This window comes from Bactrocera neohumeralis, chromosome 2 (genome assembly GCF_024586455.1).
Source record: "Bactrocera neohumeralis isolate Rockhampton chromosome 2, APGP_CSIRO_Bneo_wtdbg2-racon-allhic-juicebox.fasta_v2, whole genome shotgun sequence".
NCBI lineage: Eukaryota > Metazoa > Arthropoda > Insecta > Diptera > Tephritidae > Bactrocera > Bactrocera neohumeralis.
Window position 1 is genome coordinate 92,229,731 of NC_065919.1, and position 20,466 is coordinate 92,250,196.

A 20,466-nucleotide genomic window follows, 5' to 3' on the forward strand; every position below is an offset into this window, starting at 1 on the left:
TGCCATGATAACCGTCTTTTTAATGCTTGAAATTGAAGCTAGTGATCTCGGCTACATTTGGTTCAACAAGACCGTTTTGGACCGGTCGATTGGCCACCAAGATCGTGTGACACATATCACACCGTTGGACTTTTCTCTGTGGGGATATGTAGTCTAAAAACTATGCGGGCAATCTCAGGTAAAAATGCTTGAACTAGGCATCGGAAATTGGACTCAAAGGATGGACCATCTGAGACGTAGCCGCGGCCAACATTTAAATGAGATAATCTTCAAAAAATAAATGTAAAAGAATGTTCTTTCAAATGATAGCAAATATTCCTTATTAAATTTGAAGTTTCTGTGCTTTTTCTTTAAAAAAGTAGGAAACCTCGAAATGGATCACCCTTAATAAATGATCAGGATGATTAGAGGAATTGAAATCCGGATGACTGTCTGTCCGTCGGTGTAAGCTGTAACTTGAGTAATAATTGAGATATCTTGAGGAAACTTGCCACGTGCCACCACTGCCTGACTGCACTGACTCACAAAACACGTAAAATGCCTTAACTAAGCACTAAATTAAAATATAAAACTATAATTTGGTAAATGGGATTACAGTAGTGAGAGGCACCTTTGTTCTAAAACCTGTTTAAAAGTGTACGTAGCCCTGCCCCTAAATGGTTTAATGTACATATCTACATACATACATACATATATATATATATAATATACAAAAGTGCGTATATAATATACAAACCAATTAAATAAGTGCGCCACAAGCATTAAATTTCACAAACCAAGATACCAAGGAAGGGCTCTATAAGTTCAGGTGTGAAAATTGGACAGTGGGCTTACCACCACCCATCTTTAAGTGAAATCTTATGTCTCTGAAACTACTTAATCAATTGGAACCAAATTTGGTATGTGAGCGTACCCAAACACTGTGAAAATGGACGACATGAATGAATCGGATGACAAACACACCTATTTCCAATAAAACAATCTTTTAAATTCCATCGAATTCTTTCACTTCACAGTATACAAATCCAACATCAATGAAGTTATCAGAATCAAACTTTGCACAATAATGTCCTCAAGGTATTTCATCCGGATCCCAGTGTGTATGGGTGTGATTTTTTACCGCGGTCAATCTGTACGATATTGAAATTTTGCCAAAAATAGATAAAATCGGGTTAATACTTTCCGTAGCGCCCATATAGCTAATATAAGTACTTTCGAATTTCCGGTTTACTTTATACCGCATTTATCGGTAAATAAGTAAGAAATCTTAATGCGATTCAGAAAGAATCTCTTGCAAATGAGAGTATGCCTAAAATGGATGCAATAAGGGCAATACTTCCCCTACTTTAATTTAAAGTTTTGCCAACACCTGGAGGTATTTACTCGGCTTTGAGTCTTACATGTTGTCAGAGTATGAAATGTTCGGTTACGCCCGAACATAACACTTCCTTACTTGTTAAAAAATATTGTTCATTAAAGCTGATACAATATTATTTATATTATGGGTAAAAGAGAATATAAAAACCAAGAGGCTTCCCGAGGGTTTTGCGCAAGAAATTGAGAATTTTCGTATTTTGCTCAGAAGTGGAGAATAATCTTGCTGTAGGAGCCTTACAACAAAGTATAGTTATTTATTTACAGTTATAAACAAGTTGTGGGGGTTTTCGGCATAAACACGCAACCGCTGATAAAGCGAGGGTTCGGAAATTTTCCAAAAATTTCCTTTCGTTCCGTCGGCATATTATCAATTTATGATGATAATGTACAAAGCCATATACTCGTAACCAATGGAATATTTATCAGTTCATCCACACATACATACAGGTATGGCACGTTGTTTTATTTGTAACATTGTGTGCAAAAGATTAGAATTAATTGAATCGCATGAAACAATAAAAGTGGTTAAGTAGAGATTAAAATGGAGCTTATTATTTTCAATATATGCATAAAACAAAAACAGTTCTCAATTATTTAGTATTAATTTTACCGCCACGCGACAATTCAGGAAACACGAGTGATAACGAAACAGTTGTATGCAAAAATCACGCATAAATGTGCATGTTTACACACACAGACGAATGTGAAACCCGAACAAAAAACCAGTAAGGAACTTATACGTTCGATCGGGACGGGACATGGAGGGTGAATAATTTCACAACAAAGCTGATTTCGCACGACGAAGGTTCGTTGCGACGTAATTCAGAAGCAAGAGCTTAAGCGATCTCTAAGATGGACCGTTTTCCACTGTTCTACACACCACTTATAAATATGTACGAGTATGTTATCTGGGGTCCATACCAAAAATTAAACTGATTTCCTAATTGAATTTAGAATAACAGCGCTTGGTGTGGTTACCGCCTGAATTTGCAAAGGTGCACCCGCTCAAAAACCAAATATACATACTAATGTAATTTCATTGTTAGAGACCTTTGTATTTCATTCGCAGCATTCATATAAATGTTATAAGAATATTGACAGTATGTTGCTAGTTGGATTTAGAATAAGCATTTTTGTACATTGGAATAACGATAACCTTGACAGTCAAGCTTATGGAGAAGAAGCAAATAGTGATATTGCGAGTTTAATTACGAAGTAATATCCACGTCTCACTGACGGTCTATGGTAAAATAAATGAAATAGTTCGATTGAGCTGTCCCATAGGTTTTAACATACCACTTTCGAAGAATCTTGGGCGATCTCAGAAACTCGCGTACCTACACACACAAATACAGGAAGTGGGTATTTACCTGTATTTCGGATTATGAACTTTTGCGAATTGTGAAATTGTAAATAAAGCAAACACGCAACCAAATATTGACAGATCAAAGCTCAAATAATTAAATATACAAGCACTGGCCACTAAACACCTATTTTATTAGCGTCTATAAAAAAGGCACCAGCCTAGCTAACACATACATATGTATGTATATACACACATACATACATACATGATAAGAACAAGCCATTATGAATAATGCTAAATGTATGGAATGTATGCCGGGGTATATTGTGGCCAAGACAGTCGCTGAAGGTCTTGCGAAATTCCGTTCTGACTTCTGACTTCTGCCTTATAAGTGCTAATACAAATGTTTTACCACCAAGTAATCTAGCGCCCATTTAAATTCCATAGATTCACCAGTCATATACACACTGATTAAATTTGCATATAAGATTATTTCAGGATTGTTTGGATTGTTGGACCGAAGTCAAGAGGACATTTGAAAAATTTTTACAATTTGGTATTATGATATCTTCAACCTGCCCATCACTGTCAGAAGATCTCTTTAAAAAATCCTTAAAAAGCGGCTTATTTATTATATTCAAATTGGCTTAGTTATAACAATCTCGTTAAGAGTTTGCAAGTTTCAGGTGTTTTACCATCAAATCTTACAGTGTGTTGTTGGTGCTTACACAATTTTCAAATTTATTTATGAACAAGTAAGGAAGGGCTAAGTTCGGGTGTCACCGAACATTTTATACTCTCGCATGATAAAGTGATAATCGAGATTTCATTATACGTCATTTACATATTTTTCAAATACCGTATTTTTGTAAAGTTTTATTCCGCTATCATCATTGGTTCCAAATGTACATGTATATGTATATTATACAGAGAAGGCATCAAATGGAATTCAAAATAGCGTTATGTTGGAAGAAGGCGTGGTTGTGAACCGATTTCACCCATATTTCGTACATGTCATCAGGGTGTTAAGAACATATTATATACCGAATTTCATTGAAATCGGTCTAGTAGTTCCTGAGATATGGTTTTTGGTCCATAAGTGGGCGAGGCCACGCCCATTTTCAATTTTGAAAAAAAGCCTGAGTGCAGCTTCCTTCTGCAATTTCTTCCGTAAAATTGAGTGTTTCTGACGTTTTTTGTTAGTCGATTAACGCATTTTTAGTGATTTTCAACATAACCTTTGTATGGGAGGTGGGCGTGGTTATTATCCGATTTCTTCCATTTTTAAACTGTATATGGAAATGCCTGAAAAAAACGACTCTGTAGAGTTTGGTTGACATAGCTATAGTTGTTTCCGAGATATGTACAAAAAACTTAGTAGGGGCGGGGCCCCGCCCACTTTTCCAAAAAAATTACGTCCAAATATGCCCCTCCCTAATGCGATCCTTTGTGCCAAATTTCACTTTAATATCTTTATTTATGGCTTAGTTATGACACTTTATAGGTTTTCGGTTTCCGCCATTTTGTGGGCGTGGCAGTGGGCCGATTTTGCCCATCTTCGAACTTAACCTCCTTATAGAATACGTGTACCAAGTTTCATCATGATATCTCAATTTTTACTCAAGTTACAGCTTGCACGGACGGACGGACAGACGGACGGACAGACAGACATCCGGATTTCGACTCTACTTGTCACCCTGATCACTTTGGTATACATAACCCTATATCTGACTCTTTTAGTTTTAGGACTTACAAACAACCGTTATGTGAACAAAACTATAATACTCTCCTTAGCAACATTGTTGCGAGAGTATAAAAAGGTCAGATGTCAGAGTCCAAGGGTAGTAAATGCTGAGCCTTCTGATAGAAGTTTTGCAAACAGCAAAAGCTCAAAAGCTTCGTCTATCATTATAAAGCTGTTATATTTGGAATAAGATATTATATTGTATTGCTAAACTAATTACTATTACAATTAAAAATTAATTTAGAACTACTTACGCATATTTTTGAGAACTATCCATATGCATGCGGATTCCCAGAAGCAGGCACGTATGTATTTATTTTACATCATTTTCTCCAGAGGGTTTATTAAACAAATCGCTTCCTCATAGCTCGAAGTTCAGCTGAAGCAAAAAAATAAAATAATAGTAAGGGGGAAAAGCTTTCGTTCTAACTTTTACTATAAATGCACTGGACACATCTCCGACACCCAGTGAGTGTCCATTAAATACTATCACTGTCAACTACATACAAGGAACAGCAAAAGCAGTACTACATCGGCAACAGTAGTGAGAGCAGAGGTAAGGAAATATACATAACATACATACATATATATATACATATGTATATACGTTATTGGCTTTGAGCAACTTTTCGCAATTAAAGCAAGCAGACAAGTATAATCGGGCGTAAAGGTGCAGGTGATAGATAAGGGTGTGCAGAAGTGTAAAAATTTGGCAAAATAAAATAATTCTAGACGCAAACGGGTTCCACGATCGCTGGCCGAGGTGATGCGACCGAAGAGCATCTAAAAAGTGTGTAGCTAACTTGTTGTGAGCACAGTTCGCACTTTGCCGGGAACCGTCAAACAAAGCGGTCGCGAAAGTGAGAGATTTCGTTTAACCCACATTCATGTAGAACGTGTGATACTGGCGATATTCGGTTTTTATTTATTTTTGTAAACGTTTGTGTTATTTACATACATAGTTGTTAGTAGAGACACAACTCGAAGAAGTTAGCACCAAGCGGTCGACGTGCCAAGTAAAAATCCGATTTCATATTCTTTTAGTTTCGTAAAATAGCGAAAAGTCGAGTAACGGTAAGAAACTTGATTCATTTCCACTTTTTGCGAACTTCCAATTTTAATACAGTGTTAAATAGAGAAATTGCGCTTTATTTTTTAAGTGAAAAATTATTTGCAACACAAATGTCTCATACATACCTACGAAGATTATACAGACACACTTGACACACACATACATAAATATGTACGTACCATACTACAATACAGACATGTGCGAATTATTACTGCGAGCATTTGCCTTCATGTCTGCACTAACAATTGGGCATATCGATTGAATAACACGCCGCGTCTTCCTGTCCACTAAGTACAAATGAAGATACATACATAAGTATGTATGTATGTGTAACCGCCGAGAGATAGCACAACTTTCCATACTTACTCACAGCTGATACTTGCATGTGCATTGTATGTACGAAATATTGGACTATTTTATATTACGTGGCCCAACTTTGTTCGTTGTAAAAGACAACGAAGCGATCTGACATCACAAGCGCCTGAAGGAAGATTAGAAAATAATCTATGTAGGTCTTACAAACTGAGAAACTAATTTCAAGGCATAATACGAATCATATACCACGTAATAACTTGGACGTACTTGTGCACATGCCAGTAATGTCGCGAAGTCGGTACACGTTTCAAAGTTGGAGCGAGAGCACACGTGAATGACAGTTACATACATATTGTCACTGTGCCATCAATACCAAGTTTAGTGCATGGGTTAACTAATCGGACAGTTGCTCTGAGAATGTACAGTCCAACTTGATACGAAATATGGGAGCACATTTGCACACACTCAAGCATATGTACATATAAATATGTACGTAAGTATGTAAAAATTCACCGAAAAGTGTGGTTTGAAAAGTGCATATTGTACACATTGGGGACATTCACACATTCATTAGAGAGGAACGACATACTTAAATACATACATACATACGTTATCATACGTGAAATCATTCTGTTCATCAGAAGTTATGTATATTTTCTGTAAAAGTCCTCGCACTCAAAGGTCCGTATCTGTAAGTTACATACAGTTAGAAGACTATTAAACTTTGTTTAAGTCATCCCTGAATCAGGTGAAAAGCTCTCCTAAATATTCGGCGCTAATTGGGTAATGACGATCGAGATGAAAATTCCTTTCCTCTGCATTTAAATTGAGGAGCATTTCCAATATAACTGATTTTGACGAATACTTATTTTACACTTACCTACGCATATGGTACATAATCGCATACATATGTACATACATAAGTATGTATGGACTGTACATTGTACATAAGTATGTACATATGTATGTATTTTAAAGAAAACCGCCCATGAAACGATTTAAACACATGCTGCGTTGTTGTAATTATATAAATAATTACAATGAAGACTTATTAGTTATAATACTAATATTTATTAACCACGGCTTTCCGTTGAATGATTAACCATTTCACAGGTTTAGTGACTCCAAGCACGCTTCCACTTAATGATCGGTGTGGACTTTAACATGTGTATTGTATGTGCATAATCATATTCAATATGTATGCTTTTAACAGCGGCTAATTACAACCTTTGATCTGAATATGATTTACTGCCATTTTAGTGGAGTGATTTTGGTTTTAATTATTTGCTTTGTCAGAAACGTTTATAAAAAGTCAAATAAATGTCACTGGACCACACGATCATCACAGTTGCCGAGACTTTACACTCAAATCTGTTTTCCCCTGATAAACTCTTACACAGACATATGAACATACCTGCACACAAACGTATATATGGCGCGGCTCTGAGTTCGTTCATGCACGAGTACATGTACATACATATACTTATACATATGTATGTAGTACTCTACTGGCTAATTAAAATTGTGAGGATGAAAAGTTGCACTATAAGTATATGTAATTACCGGTGCGTGGATTATATTACTGTTTAAGCAGCAATGACAGGAAAAGTACGTTCATCGAATTTCTTTTTCATCTTTTTTTTTTTTATCGGGCTTATGACTTGTTAAGATTTCATTTTGGACAAGTTTTAGTTACTAAGTATTTGCATTTGCTTACAGTTACTTGAGAATAAATTTAAGTGTAAAAACAGAAGTTTTTTCAGCAGTACATAAACGGAAGTCAACAAATAGTATTGATTTGTTTTTTCCTTCCCGATTACCAGACTTCCAATAAAGTTCAATTTTTTCTGTAGAAGGGTTTTCTATTGGATGTTAGCGAATGAAATTAATAAATTGACTACAAAATCACTGGTTGTTGCTATTGTTGTTGTAGTAGTAATCAAAATTTGTGTAATGATATTTGTATATGTTATGTGTGGTACATACGCCGATGCCAAACAAAAATATGACAATTATTTCCAATATAATCCACGATGTTCTATGAATGCTGAAGGCTAATTTCAAATATTTTTTATAAATTCGTGTTTATATTTCTAGATTAATCATGCCACCAAATGCAGCAGCAATAAATCACAATTCTCTGGATGCCCTAACGGGACAAAAGAATGATGGAACCAAAAACAATTTAGGAGCTTCCAAAGAAACCGGAGTTCTATTTGAATACGATGCCGACACGGCTGATGGAGCCTTGAACATTGATGTGCTTCAACGAAAACGTGCAGAAAAACGCAAGCTTAAACTGGTTTGGCGAAATATAATTATCTTTGGGTACTTGCACATTGCTGCACTTTACGGTGCTTGGTTATTCTTTACTTCGGCGAAGTGGCCGACTGTGTTTTTCTGTGAGTATTTCTAATTAGCTTCTACACATCGAAAATGCTATTTCATTAGTCGTTTAAAATCGTATATTCAAATATGTTTGTATTTTTGCTGCTTTTATAATTAATATTATCATAATTTTATCACTTTTCAGCCATCTATCTCTATTCCATTGGTGTATTGGGTATCACAGCAGGAGCTCATCGCCTTTGGGCTCACCGCTCTTATAAGGCTAAGTGGCCTTTAAGAGCTATACTGATTGCTTTCAATACGTGTGCTTTCCAAGATGCCGCATTCCACTGGGCACGTGACCACCGTGTGCATCACAAGTTTTCCGAAACCGATGCAGATCCTCATAATGCTACACGAGGCTTCTTTTTCTCCCACATCGGTTGGTTGTTATGCAAGAAACATCCTGACGTTATTGCTAAAGGCAAAAGCTTAGATTTGACCGATTTGCACGCTGATCGTATTCTCATGTGGCAGTTGAAGTAAGTCTAACGGTATTTTTTAACATTAACTATATATACTTAGAATTTTCAACACAATTGCCTTTATATTATTTCATCAGACACTACAATATACTCATGCCTTTGGCGTGCTTTATTCTCCCAACCGTTATACCCATGTACTTCTGGAATGAGACATTCATCAATTCCTGGTTTGTTGCAACCATGTTCCGTTGGTGTTTCTTGTTGAACGTCACTTGGTGTGTGAATAGTGCTGCGCACAAATTTGGAGGTCGTCCATATGATAAGTGTGTACAATTATAATTCCCATGCATTACGACCTCACTTAACTTGGACTCTACGTTTTCTATTTTTATTTTTGCCTATATAGAAACATCAATCCTTCGCAATGCCCATCTGTTTCAGCATTTGCATTTGGTGAGGGTTGGCACAACTATCACCATGTCTTCCCATGGGACTACAAAACAGCAGAATGGGGCAACTATTCTCTGAATTTAACCACTGCTTTCATCGATTTCTTCGCTAAAATTGGTTGGGCATATGATTTGAAGACCGTATCCGCCGACATCATTGAGAAACGGGTGAAACGTACTGGTGATGGTTCACACGAGCTTTGGGGCTATGGCGACAGTGATATTACCAAAGAGGACCAACAAGGCATTATTACAATTAATAAGAAGCAGGAGTAATTAATTTTAATTTTAATACATATTGAACCCAACTTGTCTGAATTTCACAATGTGTCTTATCATTTACACTAAATTTACAATTTGTGCAAAGCGAATCTAAAAGAAGCAATTTAGCTAAATGGATAAATTAAGATAATTTATAAAACACATAAATATATGATATAACGTATATAGCTGTATTGTGAAATGTATGTAGATACATACGAATATGATGCGGTTGACCATTCATCGCTCCTGTAATTATTAATTGAAATCAGTAATTTTGTACATGCATGCATTCATTGATTCATACTCTACACATACATATTTATGCAATAGGATTAAATGTATAACCCCTTGAATAAAATACTACTTATGAAAATAGAAACCAATCTTGTTTACTCTTAAATAGAGAAAAATATTATATATTTTTATACCCTGAACAGGGTATATTAAGTTTGCCACGATGTTTGTAAGAAGGAAGTATGGGAGACCTTGTAAAATATTTAAGAATGTGACGTTAGAAAACAGTGAAAACATATTTTATGAAGGGATGAAGGTTTGAAGTTTTGTCAACTAACATCATCGGTGACCGTCATCACCAAGAAGGATTCAGGAATTTATGTAAGCTTAGTCCGTACTTCTCACACACTGGTAGGTGGCCTATAAATAAATAACCCAACCAATAGCCTAATTTACTCTTCAGGGTTTAGAAGCCTTTCAGGAAACTTATGGCTGAAAAAAATGAGGATTTTTTGCTTTTTTTATCAAATTAATCCATATTGGCCATTCACAAAAAAATTTCGGTTCATTTTGTAGACAATATTAAAAAAATCGTGCCTGCCGGGACATTTGAATAGAAAAATTAGTCAATAAATTCGTAATAAACTAGTCATAAAAAGATTTGAATTGTCCAATTTTTCCTGAGCAAATTTTATTTGTTTCGACAATTGAAAAAAACATTTTTAGAAAAACGAGTTTAAAATTTCTGAAACCATCTTAAATTAGTGAAAGTGAAGACATGACTCATCGCTGAAAAGTTTAACTAATATATTAAAAGAACATTAAATATGGAGTTTCAACTCATTTTATTATGTAAAACTGTTTCAATATCGTATCATAATTAGTGCATAGAACCCTTATCTTCTGCATAAAGAAAGTATATAGGGATTCGATCACCATTTGGTAAATGAACAAGTTCCGTATGAGATATAAGATGTATCGCAGCAAGCCCATAAAATAGCATTGGCAGTCCTGCAGTTATATAAATACTTATAAAAGAATACCCAGAAATAAAATAAATTTGAAATAATTGTATTTACCCAAATTTATTACTTTCAAAAATCGGAAAAACTTATCTTCCATGGAAAGATCTTGAATTGCCCGTTTACTGCAGTGATATTTCATATAAGGGTAGCATCCAGTACGGAGTATATGATAATTTGCTCCAGAATCAAGAGTCCAATTAAAGTGTGACCTACCGCGCTGATCGTTCTCAACATCCCTGAACTAAATTCATACAAATAGGTGCGTAAGTTAAATTTCTTTTTTACTTTATGCTCCATTTGCCTTCACAAAATATGACGTCCACGGTGGTTCGTTACATTGTTTAAGATAAGCGGTTAAGATTTCTGAAGCTTTTGGTTTCATCAAATTAGCAGAAAGACGCATATTGGAAAAGCTTTTCGAGTACGTCACTTTTAATCACATTTATTTGGTTAACGATATGTTTTATTTACCAAAGACCGGTTTTGGATGCCACGTGACATCCCAAACCCGATAACCCGCCTTGGCAAAAAACTTTAATCACATATATATTGAATGTTTGTTTTTATCCCTCAACGTATGATTGATTTTTCACAAGTTTTATAGAATATAAAAATATGTGACCTTGGAACAGCTGATGACAGTGATGATGAAAGTATATAAAAGATGCAACAGAAACCCGTTGATGAATGTTATCAACGACATTTGTTCGTCTCTATTCAATCATACACTATTTATAATATTGTTTAATTGATTTTAGCACCACAAATATTTTTTCCTTTATCTATTGTCCTCTGGCAAATAATAACAAATGTATCAAAGGAAATGTAAATTTTGCATTTTAGAAATGTAATTACACAGCACTGAGTATCAAGACAGCTGTTTAGCGAAGTGTTGCCAACGTCTGACACTTTTTATTCGTATTTTCATAGTAGGAATTTTCTGGGGATGATTAAGAGAATAGTGAGAATAGTAGATACATATCATTCTTAATTGGCTAGTCATATATTTTTTATGGTGTAGTGATTGCTCCACAGATTACGTGATAATAATCAAGACGAATAGTTTCCAGTAAAACTTATTTTTTGGTATTATAATATTACAGACAGCATTTTAAAAATGTGGCCCAGACTGTGGGTTTCAGCCAGGCGTTCTGCTGTTCAATTAAATGTTGAAAATGCATTAAAAGTCTCTTTGCGTGCCTCATCTAGCCAGGCCAAGCAGGCGGAAATTTCCGATGCCAAATTAACCAATTCGGTTTTACAAACAGAGAAATTTCAAGATATTCGTATATATAATGAACCAATTCCGCAATATCTGCCCGGGTCTAATGAAATCAAAGATTTGCAGAAAGCCCTTAAACATTATGAAAATAATTGTGAAGATATACCGATTGTTATAAACGGTAAAGAGATAAGAGAGGGACAAGAGACGTTCCAAGTTATGCCACATAACAAGAATCACAAGCTTGCAAAATATTATTATGCTGACAATGCTACTATAGAAGAAGCTATACGTGTCTCAGTGCAGAAACAAAAGGAGTGGGATAAAACCCCTCTTAAAAAACGTATTGAAATTTGGGAACGGGCTGCTGATCTTATGGCCAAAAAATATCGTGCTGAATTGTTAGCCACTACAATGTTGGGGCAATCAAAAACAGTAATACAGGCTGAAATTGATTCTGGTGCTGAATTGATCGATTTTACCAGAATGAATGCCGGTTACTTGAAAAATTTGGCCATGGAACAACCTCTAAGTCCTCAGCCAGGCATAACCAAAAACCATTTACGCATTCGGGGCTTAGAGGGATTTGTTGCAGCAATAACACCATTTAATTTTACCGCAATCGGTGGCAATTTAGCGTTTACACCTGCTTTGATGGGTTGTAGTGTGTTATGGAAGCCTTCAGACACGGCGATGCTCTCCAACTGGACGGTATTCAAAATAATGAGGGAAGCCGGTTTACCTGATGGAGTAGTAAACTTTGTTCCTGCTATTGGTAATTAACCCTTTTAAAACTAATATATATTAATTTAGCTGCATATGTATGCATACTTGTAGATATTTGTAACTATGTGTATAAAATATTTATATTATATTCGATAGGCAAAAATTTCGGTGATGCGATTACTAATTCCCCCGATTTGGCTGGTATCAATTTTACTGGTTCCACAGCGACCTTCAAAACCCTTTGGAAACTGGTGGGTAATAAAATTGATCAGTATAAAAACTATCCACGTTTAATAGGTGAATGTGGAGGTAAGAATTTCCACTTCATTCATCCATCAGCGAATGTGGAGACCGCAGTTGCGCAAACTATTCGCTCTGCTTTCGAATATGGCGGACAGAAGTGCTCCGCATGTTCTCGATTATATGTACCAGAATCGCTTTGGGAGTCCCAATTTAAAGGACCACTCATTAAGAAGACTAAGAATTTGAAAGTAGGCGATGTTCGTGAAGTGGACAGTTTCTACTCGGCGGTTATTGATGAGAACTCATTTCAACGTATTCTTGGTTTTATTAATGAAGCCAAAGAGGATCCCGACTGCACTATATTGACAGGTGGAAATTTGTCCAATTTGAAAGGCTTCTTCGTGGAACCAACTATTGTACAGGTGAAAAATCCTAATAAGCGTGTAATAACAGATGAAATATTTGGACCAGTATTATCGGTGTATGTTTATAAAGACAACGATTTAGATAAGGCCTTAGATTTGGTTAGAAATACAACTCAGTATGCGTTAACTGGCAGCGTTTTTGCTACAGATGAGCCGTTTTTAAAACAAGCTTTAAATGAGTTTAAAGATGCTGCTGGCAATTTTTACATTAATGATAAATCCACAGGAGCTGTCGTTGGGCAACAGCCTTTCGGTGGGGCGCGCCAGTCCGGCACTAACGATAAAGCAGGTTGCCCATTTTATCTGATGCGTTTCGCTTCATTGCAAGCTGTAAAAGAGACCTTCGTACCAATACCAGATATATACTATCCTTATATGAACAAAACGACTAATTAAATAACTGATGATATTTCTCTTTAAATGAAACTAAGCGAATCTCGAATGGCAGTTAAAAACTAAAAATATATAAATATTTTGTGGTTAATAATCATTTATTTTATTCCATGAATACTGGAATATTACAAATATATTGAATGTATTAAGCAATTATAAATTACAATTTACTCAATGTGTATTAGAATCTCTTTAACGAACAATTAACGTACATACATACATATGTATATGCTTAGCTAATTACTTCAGCGAGTTGAATGTAGAATGCCATCGAACATGGGTCACGTTCACCAGTAGCCAAGCCCCCTATTTGTTATCAATATTTTTTTATATTCTGGTGCGTTTGTGGGACTTTATTACATACCCATACTTGTGTACAATAAAAACAACACAGACCTGCGATAATCATTTGCTTGTGGTTTTATTTATATTTCCATTTGTATTAAATGTTTAGGGGTCAATACTAGTCATAAGCGCGTCTAAGGAGTGGAGCCGCAGAATGCAAATGCTGATAAATATATTATTTTGACATGTTTCTATATATAGCGAACTTCTAATTGGACAATACTGAAATATTTTTAATAAAGAAAAATATACATTTAAATTTCGCACATGTGTTATTATTGGAAAGTGTTTAAAAATCAATGTGGGAATTAAAAAAAAATGTGGGAATTTATCGGCATTTTTGCTACGAAAAATTATACAATATGTATACAATCTCAGTTCCTTGAAGATTAAAAATCATGGGCTTCATTGAATTATATAAAAAAACCTTGGACAATTTAACATTGGATTTTCTTGTCTGATTGCCACTTAGGTAGTGCGTGTGTGTGTATACGTATAGAAGGAGATGAGAAGACAGGAATAAAACGTTTATTCTAATTGTGTAAGATAAAGATGCAATTATTTGGTATTGATTAATAACAACAAAAACATAATTTCGCAAACATTTGACAGTTTTGTTGTAATATACATATATCATATGTATATAAAGATATATTATATATATGGTAATTTATATAAAGATATAAATTGTACAGCGATTGCCTAGGTCCGATTTAAGATTAAAAAAAGCTTCGCCGTCGACATCATCTTACGGCAGGCCCCATGTGGTTTCGACGGGGTCGGTTTTCGTATAGGTGGTTGTTCATAGAGTCCTCTTTGCAAGGAGATGAATAGGAAGTTATCTCGTGCTTGTATCCCAGGCATGATATATTTTTAGCGCATGAAATACATCAATTTACACAAGGAATTCTGGGCAATATGCAGAAGTTAGGTAAATATTATTGGTATGGTTTTACGGTTTGCCAAATTCAAATTTTACATGTGTTTTTGTATGAGAAATACCCACTACAGAGAGAAGCAAAATAGATCTACTAGATTAAGATTACTGCACTAGGCAGCTAAATACTGATGTTTAGTAGGAAAAATGTCGAAAATGAGATACCCACATGAATCCATTTCCATTACTTAGAAAATGTCTAATATGTAGGTTATTGCATGCATAACCTGCAGGAAATCGAGTCCGTTCAAAGCTTACACAGAACTGTATCTTAAGTACCCTCTTCGTACGGCCTTAACTACACTATGTTAGAAAGTAAATTTTACAGATCTGTTCTGCAACTGGTGTGCACAATGTCTGGGACAGTTAGCGCCGTTGCTATTTGGTCAAAGTCGAACAAAATACCACAATATGCTTTGTGATTCTCGTCCCGAATAACCCTTTCCATTCACTTTTGGATCATTTTAAAGTTGTGAAATTTATATTCTACGTGTTTTACGAAGGTAAGGTTTGAGTACAATAGAGTCTCAGTTTGAAGAACAATTTATTCATATACATATAAAGCTATACTCACATCTAACTGGTCGTATGGAATTCAAATCTCGGGGAGTTTAGTCGATTGGAATTTTAATGATATTCAAGCCTTTCATAATAAAGTTCTTCGTATAATAATGGCTATACCTTTTTTTTAGTAGAAATGACGACTCCCATCGAGACTTAAAAATCTCCACTGCAAAAGCATCGTTTCCTATAAAAAAAATAGTAGATGAGTAAGTACATTTCCCGCAATCGCAGTCACAGTCACTCGTGAGGTCACATATCTGGAAATAAGTCGACAAGGCGCGCTTTGGTCGTAAATCAGCACTAACAGTTCGAAATGAAAATAATTTCCATTTCCTTCGTGTAACCGCATTAGAAAGTGCTATTGCAATTCAAATGAAAACTTCTTTGGGCAAGATACTGGGTGAACAGTTCTTTTGGGAAAGATACCTTTAAACCCCAAACCATATCCGACCAGACTCATCTTATTAACTTCGGTGGAGACCCTAATTCAGTAACACTATTCGGCCACAGCGCCAGTAGTGTTAGTGTTGACTTACAGTTGATGTTCCCCATGTCAAAAGAATCTTTCCATTGCGGCATTATGATGAGTGCATCGCCACTGCAGAAAAGATTCAGTCATATACAAGCGGAATTGTAGATTTGCCCCAAAGAGCCTTCATCCGATTTAGTGAAACGCCTCAAGAAGGTAAACAAGCTTTTGGTACAGTTTTTAACAATACTGTTTATCAATAAAAGAACACATATTTCAAATATGTATATATCCTGCTAGATGGATAGATAAAATATTAATGAATGCACCGTCTTTTGTTTACTTATTAAGAAAACAATGATGGATTTTGTGATTACCCCGGCTGATATGTTTGATTTCAATTGCAATCCCGTCTTGAACTGGATGCCAGACATCGAGGAAAATTTTGGACAAGAACGCTTCTTACTGGATAATCTTTATAAAACCATACAAAGCTCTAATTTCCAGAGTACCAATCAAAATCTGACTTTGTCGGCGGAGCCTATTGTAAACAATATTTTAAAATATTTCCGAAAAAAATCCATCACTTACAGCGTAACACATAGATTTACTAAAACATGAAACCACGAAAAGATGGTTGAATGAGAAATTTGAAAAGTATGCACCCATCGTATTAATATATGAACGAGACACCATAAGTCCACATTTATATGTATATATATACATATATTAATATATATTAAAGACGCTATACATCATGATGAACTATTATACCTCTTACATGTACTCGACGAAATACCGCTCTTAAAAAAGGCAGATTCCGAAAAAGTAGTTATTGAAAATTTAACTCGAATTTGGAGGGAATTCACCAAAAGCGAATAAGATAAAATGTCGCAAAACTCAAATCTTACTATGCGAAAGAATCTAGCAGGCTAAATAAAGAAAATAAACCGGGATAAAAAGACAGTGACTTCCCTCACTCCATTAAAATCTTAATATACTTATCAAAAAGAGGGCGTATACTATAATTTGAAATATCATGTAAATATTGTATTTACTTTTAGAGATCCCAATAATGTAACTGATGTGTATCTGAAAGACTTAAGACGGTGTCTTTATACTGAGGATAAAAAGTTTTCGTAGTAATTGGGATAGACTTGGAAGTTGAGGGTGGAGTATTCAAACAGCGATTTCAAATTTGGAACGAACTATTTCCGGTACCTTGGCTCGCCTAAGGTACACTATCGACGATTATGTACGTAAGGTATTTACGTTGAAAATGAATACAAATAAAATTAAATTATCTGAGCCAATTCGGAGTGTATAATTCTATACGTATTATATATACGCATGTTTATTTGAAGAGGGAAATATGAAAACTTGGTGTGAACAAATCAATATTGAAATGTGAAAATAGAGTTGCAATGAATTTTATTAAAATTTCTTGCTTAATTTTCATTTTGATGCATTTTCACATACTGGTTACCAGTAAATGTAAGAAGACGGAACAAGTGATGAAAAAGGACGAGGACAAAGGAAAACAAATTCATCGAACTAGTCAAGATAATGAGACCACCAAACATGTAGCTCAACATAAACCAATTGGCAAGATTTTTTTGATAAATAAATCTAAACCAAAAGAGGAAAAAGTGCTGGATGATAAAGCTAGTCAGAATGCCAAGACGAAAGAAATCAATAAGGCACAAGACAAAAACGAGGTGGAAGCCAATGACCTAAGCTTGCCAATCAAATTCGCTCATTCCAACAAATTTAGATTACCGACTGTACCAACGTCACCCAGTCAATCCGACCGGTCAAGTGAGGAATCAGAGTTGGGTTACAATGGTGATTTGTACGATGTGTTTAAAAAGCGGTTAAATCAAGTTTTTCGAGAATTGTATAACAATGTTAACACGCCGGCGGTTACTCAGCCTCCACCGCAGGTCGAAATTGAAAATGACAAACCTAAGAAGAGGTCTGCAGTAAGTAATTGTCTTTACGAGGAATTCAAACGGCGCCTGGACAAATTCAATAATGAATTTATGGAGCCAACTAAAGCAATTAAGCGTACAAGTGGGGACGTAGTTTCCACCGATCATAACGATGGCAGAAAACGTACACCAGTGACAGAAAACTTATATGACGAATACAAAAAACTTCTCGATAACCTCGGTGATGAACTTCGGCTGGATGGCGAAAAAGTCCTTAAGCGAGGTGAATATGGTGCTTCCGGTTTACCAGCTGTTACAACGCCCAAACGAGAGACGACACAAAAAAAGATTGATTCTGACAAAGCTGTCGAACGGAGTTTTTATGACGAATATAAGAAAAAGTTAGATGAGCTGACTCGGGAGTTGTACAAGAAGAGCAATGAGCGGATCTGTCGCACATATGGAGAACTTAGTGAATACGATCTTACTTCACCAACGTTACAGAGATTAGTGGCGGCGGTGCAGTCGGAAGACGCGAAAGTAATGCCTGGAAATTTCGAAGCGTCAACTATTCTATTGAAGATTGACAAAGCCATTGACAATATAGACAAGGAGGAGAACAAACGCAGTCTGGGTGCTACCGAATTAGGTGCGACGATCTTCGGTGCTGACTCATTAAACTTCATGACAGGCACGACAAGCGGTGTCGGCACAGCGGCCGGTGCTTCTTATCCAGCTGTGCTAACTAAATCTGTAGACGCAAATTTAGGACTTCTGAGTAATACAGCGCCCAAAAATCTGCTGGCGACGGTCGCTTCAAAAATGAATATGACGACGCTAGATTTGGCTAAAAAGTTGGCGGCCATGTCTAATCCATTGGATTACGTGGCGAAGAAGGACCCGCAATTGGGGGAAGAAATGCAAAAATTCATAGACTTGAGCGGTAAGAGTAAATACTTTTTATATGTACACAAATGTAGCACGAACATTGTCTATCAGGTCGGATATAATAAATACTATTCGTTTTAGTTAATAAGTTAAACCAAAACCCGATAGGAAAGAAAGCTTCACTAAACGAGGTTTCTGTGGTCTCAGGCTTACCCCTAGTGGGACTCGACCAATCGGGGGTGCCAGCACCATTAATGACTCAGGATAATCCATTCGGTGGAATCCCGGCACTTGCATCCAATATAGCTCCCGCTTCCGGTCCAGCCACCGTACCTCCAGCGCCCCCCTCTGCAATTACACCCACTGTGGCACCCACGCAAGCTGAAGATCAGTTGCCTGTCAAGGCAATTGGAAAATCTTCAACTTCATACCAATCCAGTGACGTCGAGGCCGCCCGCATAGCTGGTGTACTTGACAAGGTTCTAAGCAAACTGGAATATATCCAATCTTGTAAAGCACCACCCTCAGAACCAATAGATGATAGCTGCGAACCAGATGGTAAAATAGTGTCATTCAAATTATATTTATAAAACTGAAAATTTCCATATCAAGGTATGCCATGTGATGTTGTTGGCTCTTGGAACTCCTACCAAATGGGATTACGTTTCGATATTACTTTGACGCGAGCGGCAGATCGGCGATTAGGCACAGCTGAGAAGAACAATAAACTCTTAACCGTGGATGTAGGCGAACGCATCCCACCGCATGCTCATCATATTATTGAAACTAGTTGGAAGTTTATGGGCAGCGCACTAAACCAACAAGGTGGCCCCTTCTATCTTTACTCGCAAAATCGCGAACTGAGTACAGTGGCCACCTTCATAGGTATGCATTTTATTGCTGACCACTGACTAATGCGGCTTTCATAGCTAAGGCACTTGGCTTACAGGTTATTGCCGTGTCTGCGGCGGAATTGATACAATTTTTGGGTCTTGGACAATTATGGGCCCCTCAAAAGACTGTGAAGACATTACAACAGCACTGGAGAATAGGCGTGACATTTTTAGACGTTATAATATGGAAAACAAACGAAATCAGCATTTCAAAGACATGCTTTTCGAAAAGAGCAAATATTCCAAAGCAGACTGCGATGGTCTCAAAAAAGGATGAGCTTCTTTGCAACGACCTTTTATTTCATTTTCCCCCTTTCTCCGTTCCCGTTATTCATTAACAAATTATTCAACTACAGCGTTATATTTTGCAAGCATTTTACATTGCCGATAGTTTCTATTACGAATTCATATGTACATCAAGACATTTCGAAAATAGATAAAAGGGACACAATTATTCATAGTCAATTCTTTATTTTTTAATAGTGTTTCATTTTATAATCATAAATTGTAATAATATATATTTTACGTATTATTTAGTACATTATATAGTATATTTAACTGAGTGTGTGTGTGTATGTGTTTGTGGACAATATTCAATGTTTGTATGAATTTAAAACATAGCTAAAACCTAAAATCAAACGGAAATAAATAATCGAATAGAATTCAATATGGATGTTTGTACTTGGTCACATCCATCCGAATTCCATAACGTAGTCATTTAATCATTAATTACTGCCATTACCACATAACAGTGTAGTTATTTTAGATTTTGGACTTGAACGAACGGTTGCACATTTTCGTTTGGTCGGTGTATCAATTGTTTATGACTTA

The 20,466-nt window shown here is 36.0% G+C and overlaps 4 protein-coding genes across 6 annotated transcripts; 3 read left to right on the forward strand and 1 right to left on the reverse strand.

Moving 5' to 3' along the window:
- The first annotated feature begins 4,865 nt into the window (after nt 1-4,865).
- Nucleotides 4,866-9,719, forward strand: LOC126756159 (acyl-CoA Delta-9 desaturase-like). 2 transcript variants are annotated; one of them, XM_050469023.1, is made up of 5 exons: nt 4,866-4,983; nt 7,912-8,216; nt 8,348-8,684; nt 8,765-8,950; nt 9,034-9,719. In XM_050469023.1, the coding sequence occupies exons 2-5, from the start codon at nt 7,919-7,921 to the stop codon at nt 9,350-9,352; spliced, it is 1,140 nt and encodes a 379-aa protein (XP_050324980.1). In that variant the 5' UTR covers nt 4,866-4,983; nt 7,912-7,918; the 3' UTR covers nt 9,353-9,719. The 2 variants fall into 2 exon arrangements, with proteins under 2 accessions (XP_050324980.1, XP_050324974.1); XM_050469017.1 differs by lacking the exon at nt 4,866-4,983 and adding an exon at nt 5,237-5,501.
- A 681-nt stretch (nt 9,720-10,400) lies between these two features.
- LOC126756174 (uncharacterized protein C15orf61 homolog) lies at nt 10,401-11,476 on the reverse strand. Its single transcript, XM_050469035.1, has 3 exons — nt 10,901-11,476; nt 10,654-10,840; nt 10,401-10,585 (listed from the first exon to the last, which is right to left on the reverse strand). Exons 1-3 carry the CDS (start codon nt 11,000-11,002, stop codon nt 10,455-10,457), a joined length of 420 nt encoding a protein of 139 aa, XP_050324992.1. The 5' UTR covers nt 11,003-11,476; the 3' UTR covers nt 10,401-10,454.
- An 80-nt stretch (nt 11,477-11,556) lies between these two features.
- On the forward strand, nt 11,557-14,212 carry LOC126756143 (delta-1-pyrroline-5-carboxylate dehydrogenase, mitochondrial-like). Its single transcript, XM_050468992.1, has 2 exons — nt 11,557-12,596; nt 12,704-14,212. Exons 1-2 carry the CDS (start codon nt 11,717-11,719, stop codon nt 13,609-13,611), a joined length of 1,788 nt encoding a protein of 595 aa, XP_050324949.1. The 5' UTR covers nt 11,557-11,716; the 3' UTR covers nt 13,612-14,212.
- Nucleotides 14,213-16,892: 2,680 nt separating this feature from the next.
- LOC126756059 (uncharacterized) lies at nt 16,893-20,095 on the forward strand. Of its 2 annotated transcripts, none has more exons than XM_050468883.1 (4): nt 16,893-18,797; nt 18,950-19,300; nt 19,355-19,627; nt 19,692-20,095. In XM_050468883.1, the coding sequence occupies exons 1-4, from the start codon at nt 17,348-17,350 to the stop codon at nt 19,910-19,912; spliced, it is 2,295 nt and encodes a 764-aa protein (XP_050324840.1). In that variant the 5' UTR covers nt 16,893-17,347; the 3' UTR covers nt 19,913-20,095. The 2 variants fall into 2 exon arrangements, with proteins under 2 accessions (XP_050324840.1, XP_050324832.1); XM_050468875.1 differs by having other exon boundaries at nt 16,896-18,797; nt 18,884-19,300.
- Nucleotides 20,096-20,466: the final 371 nt, after the last annotated feature.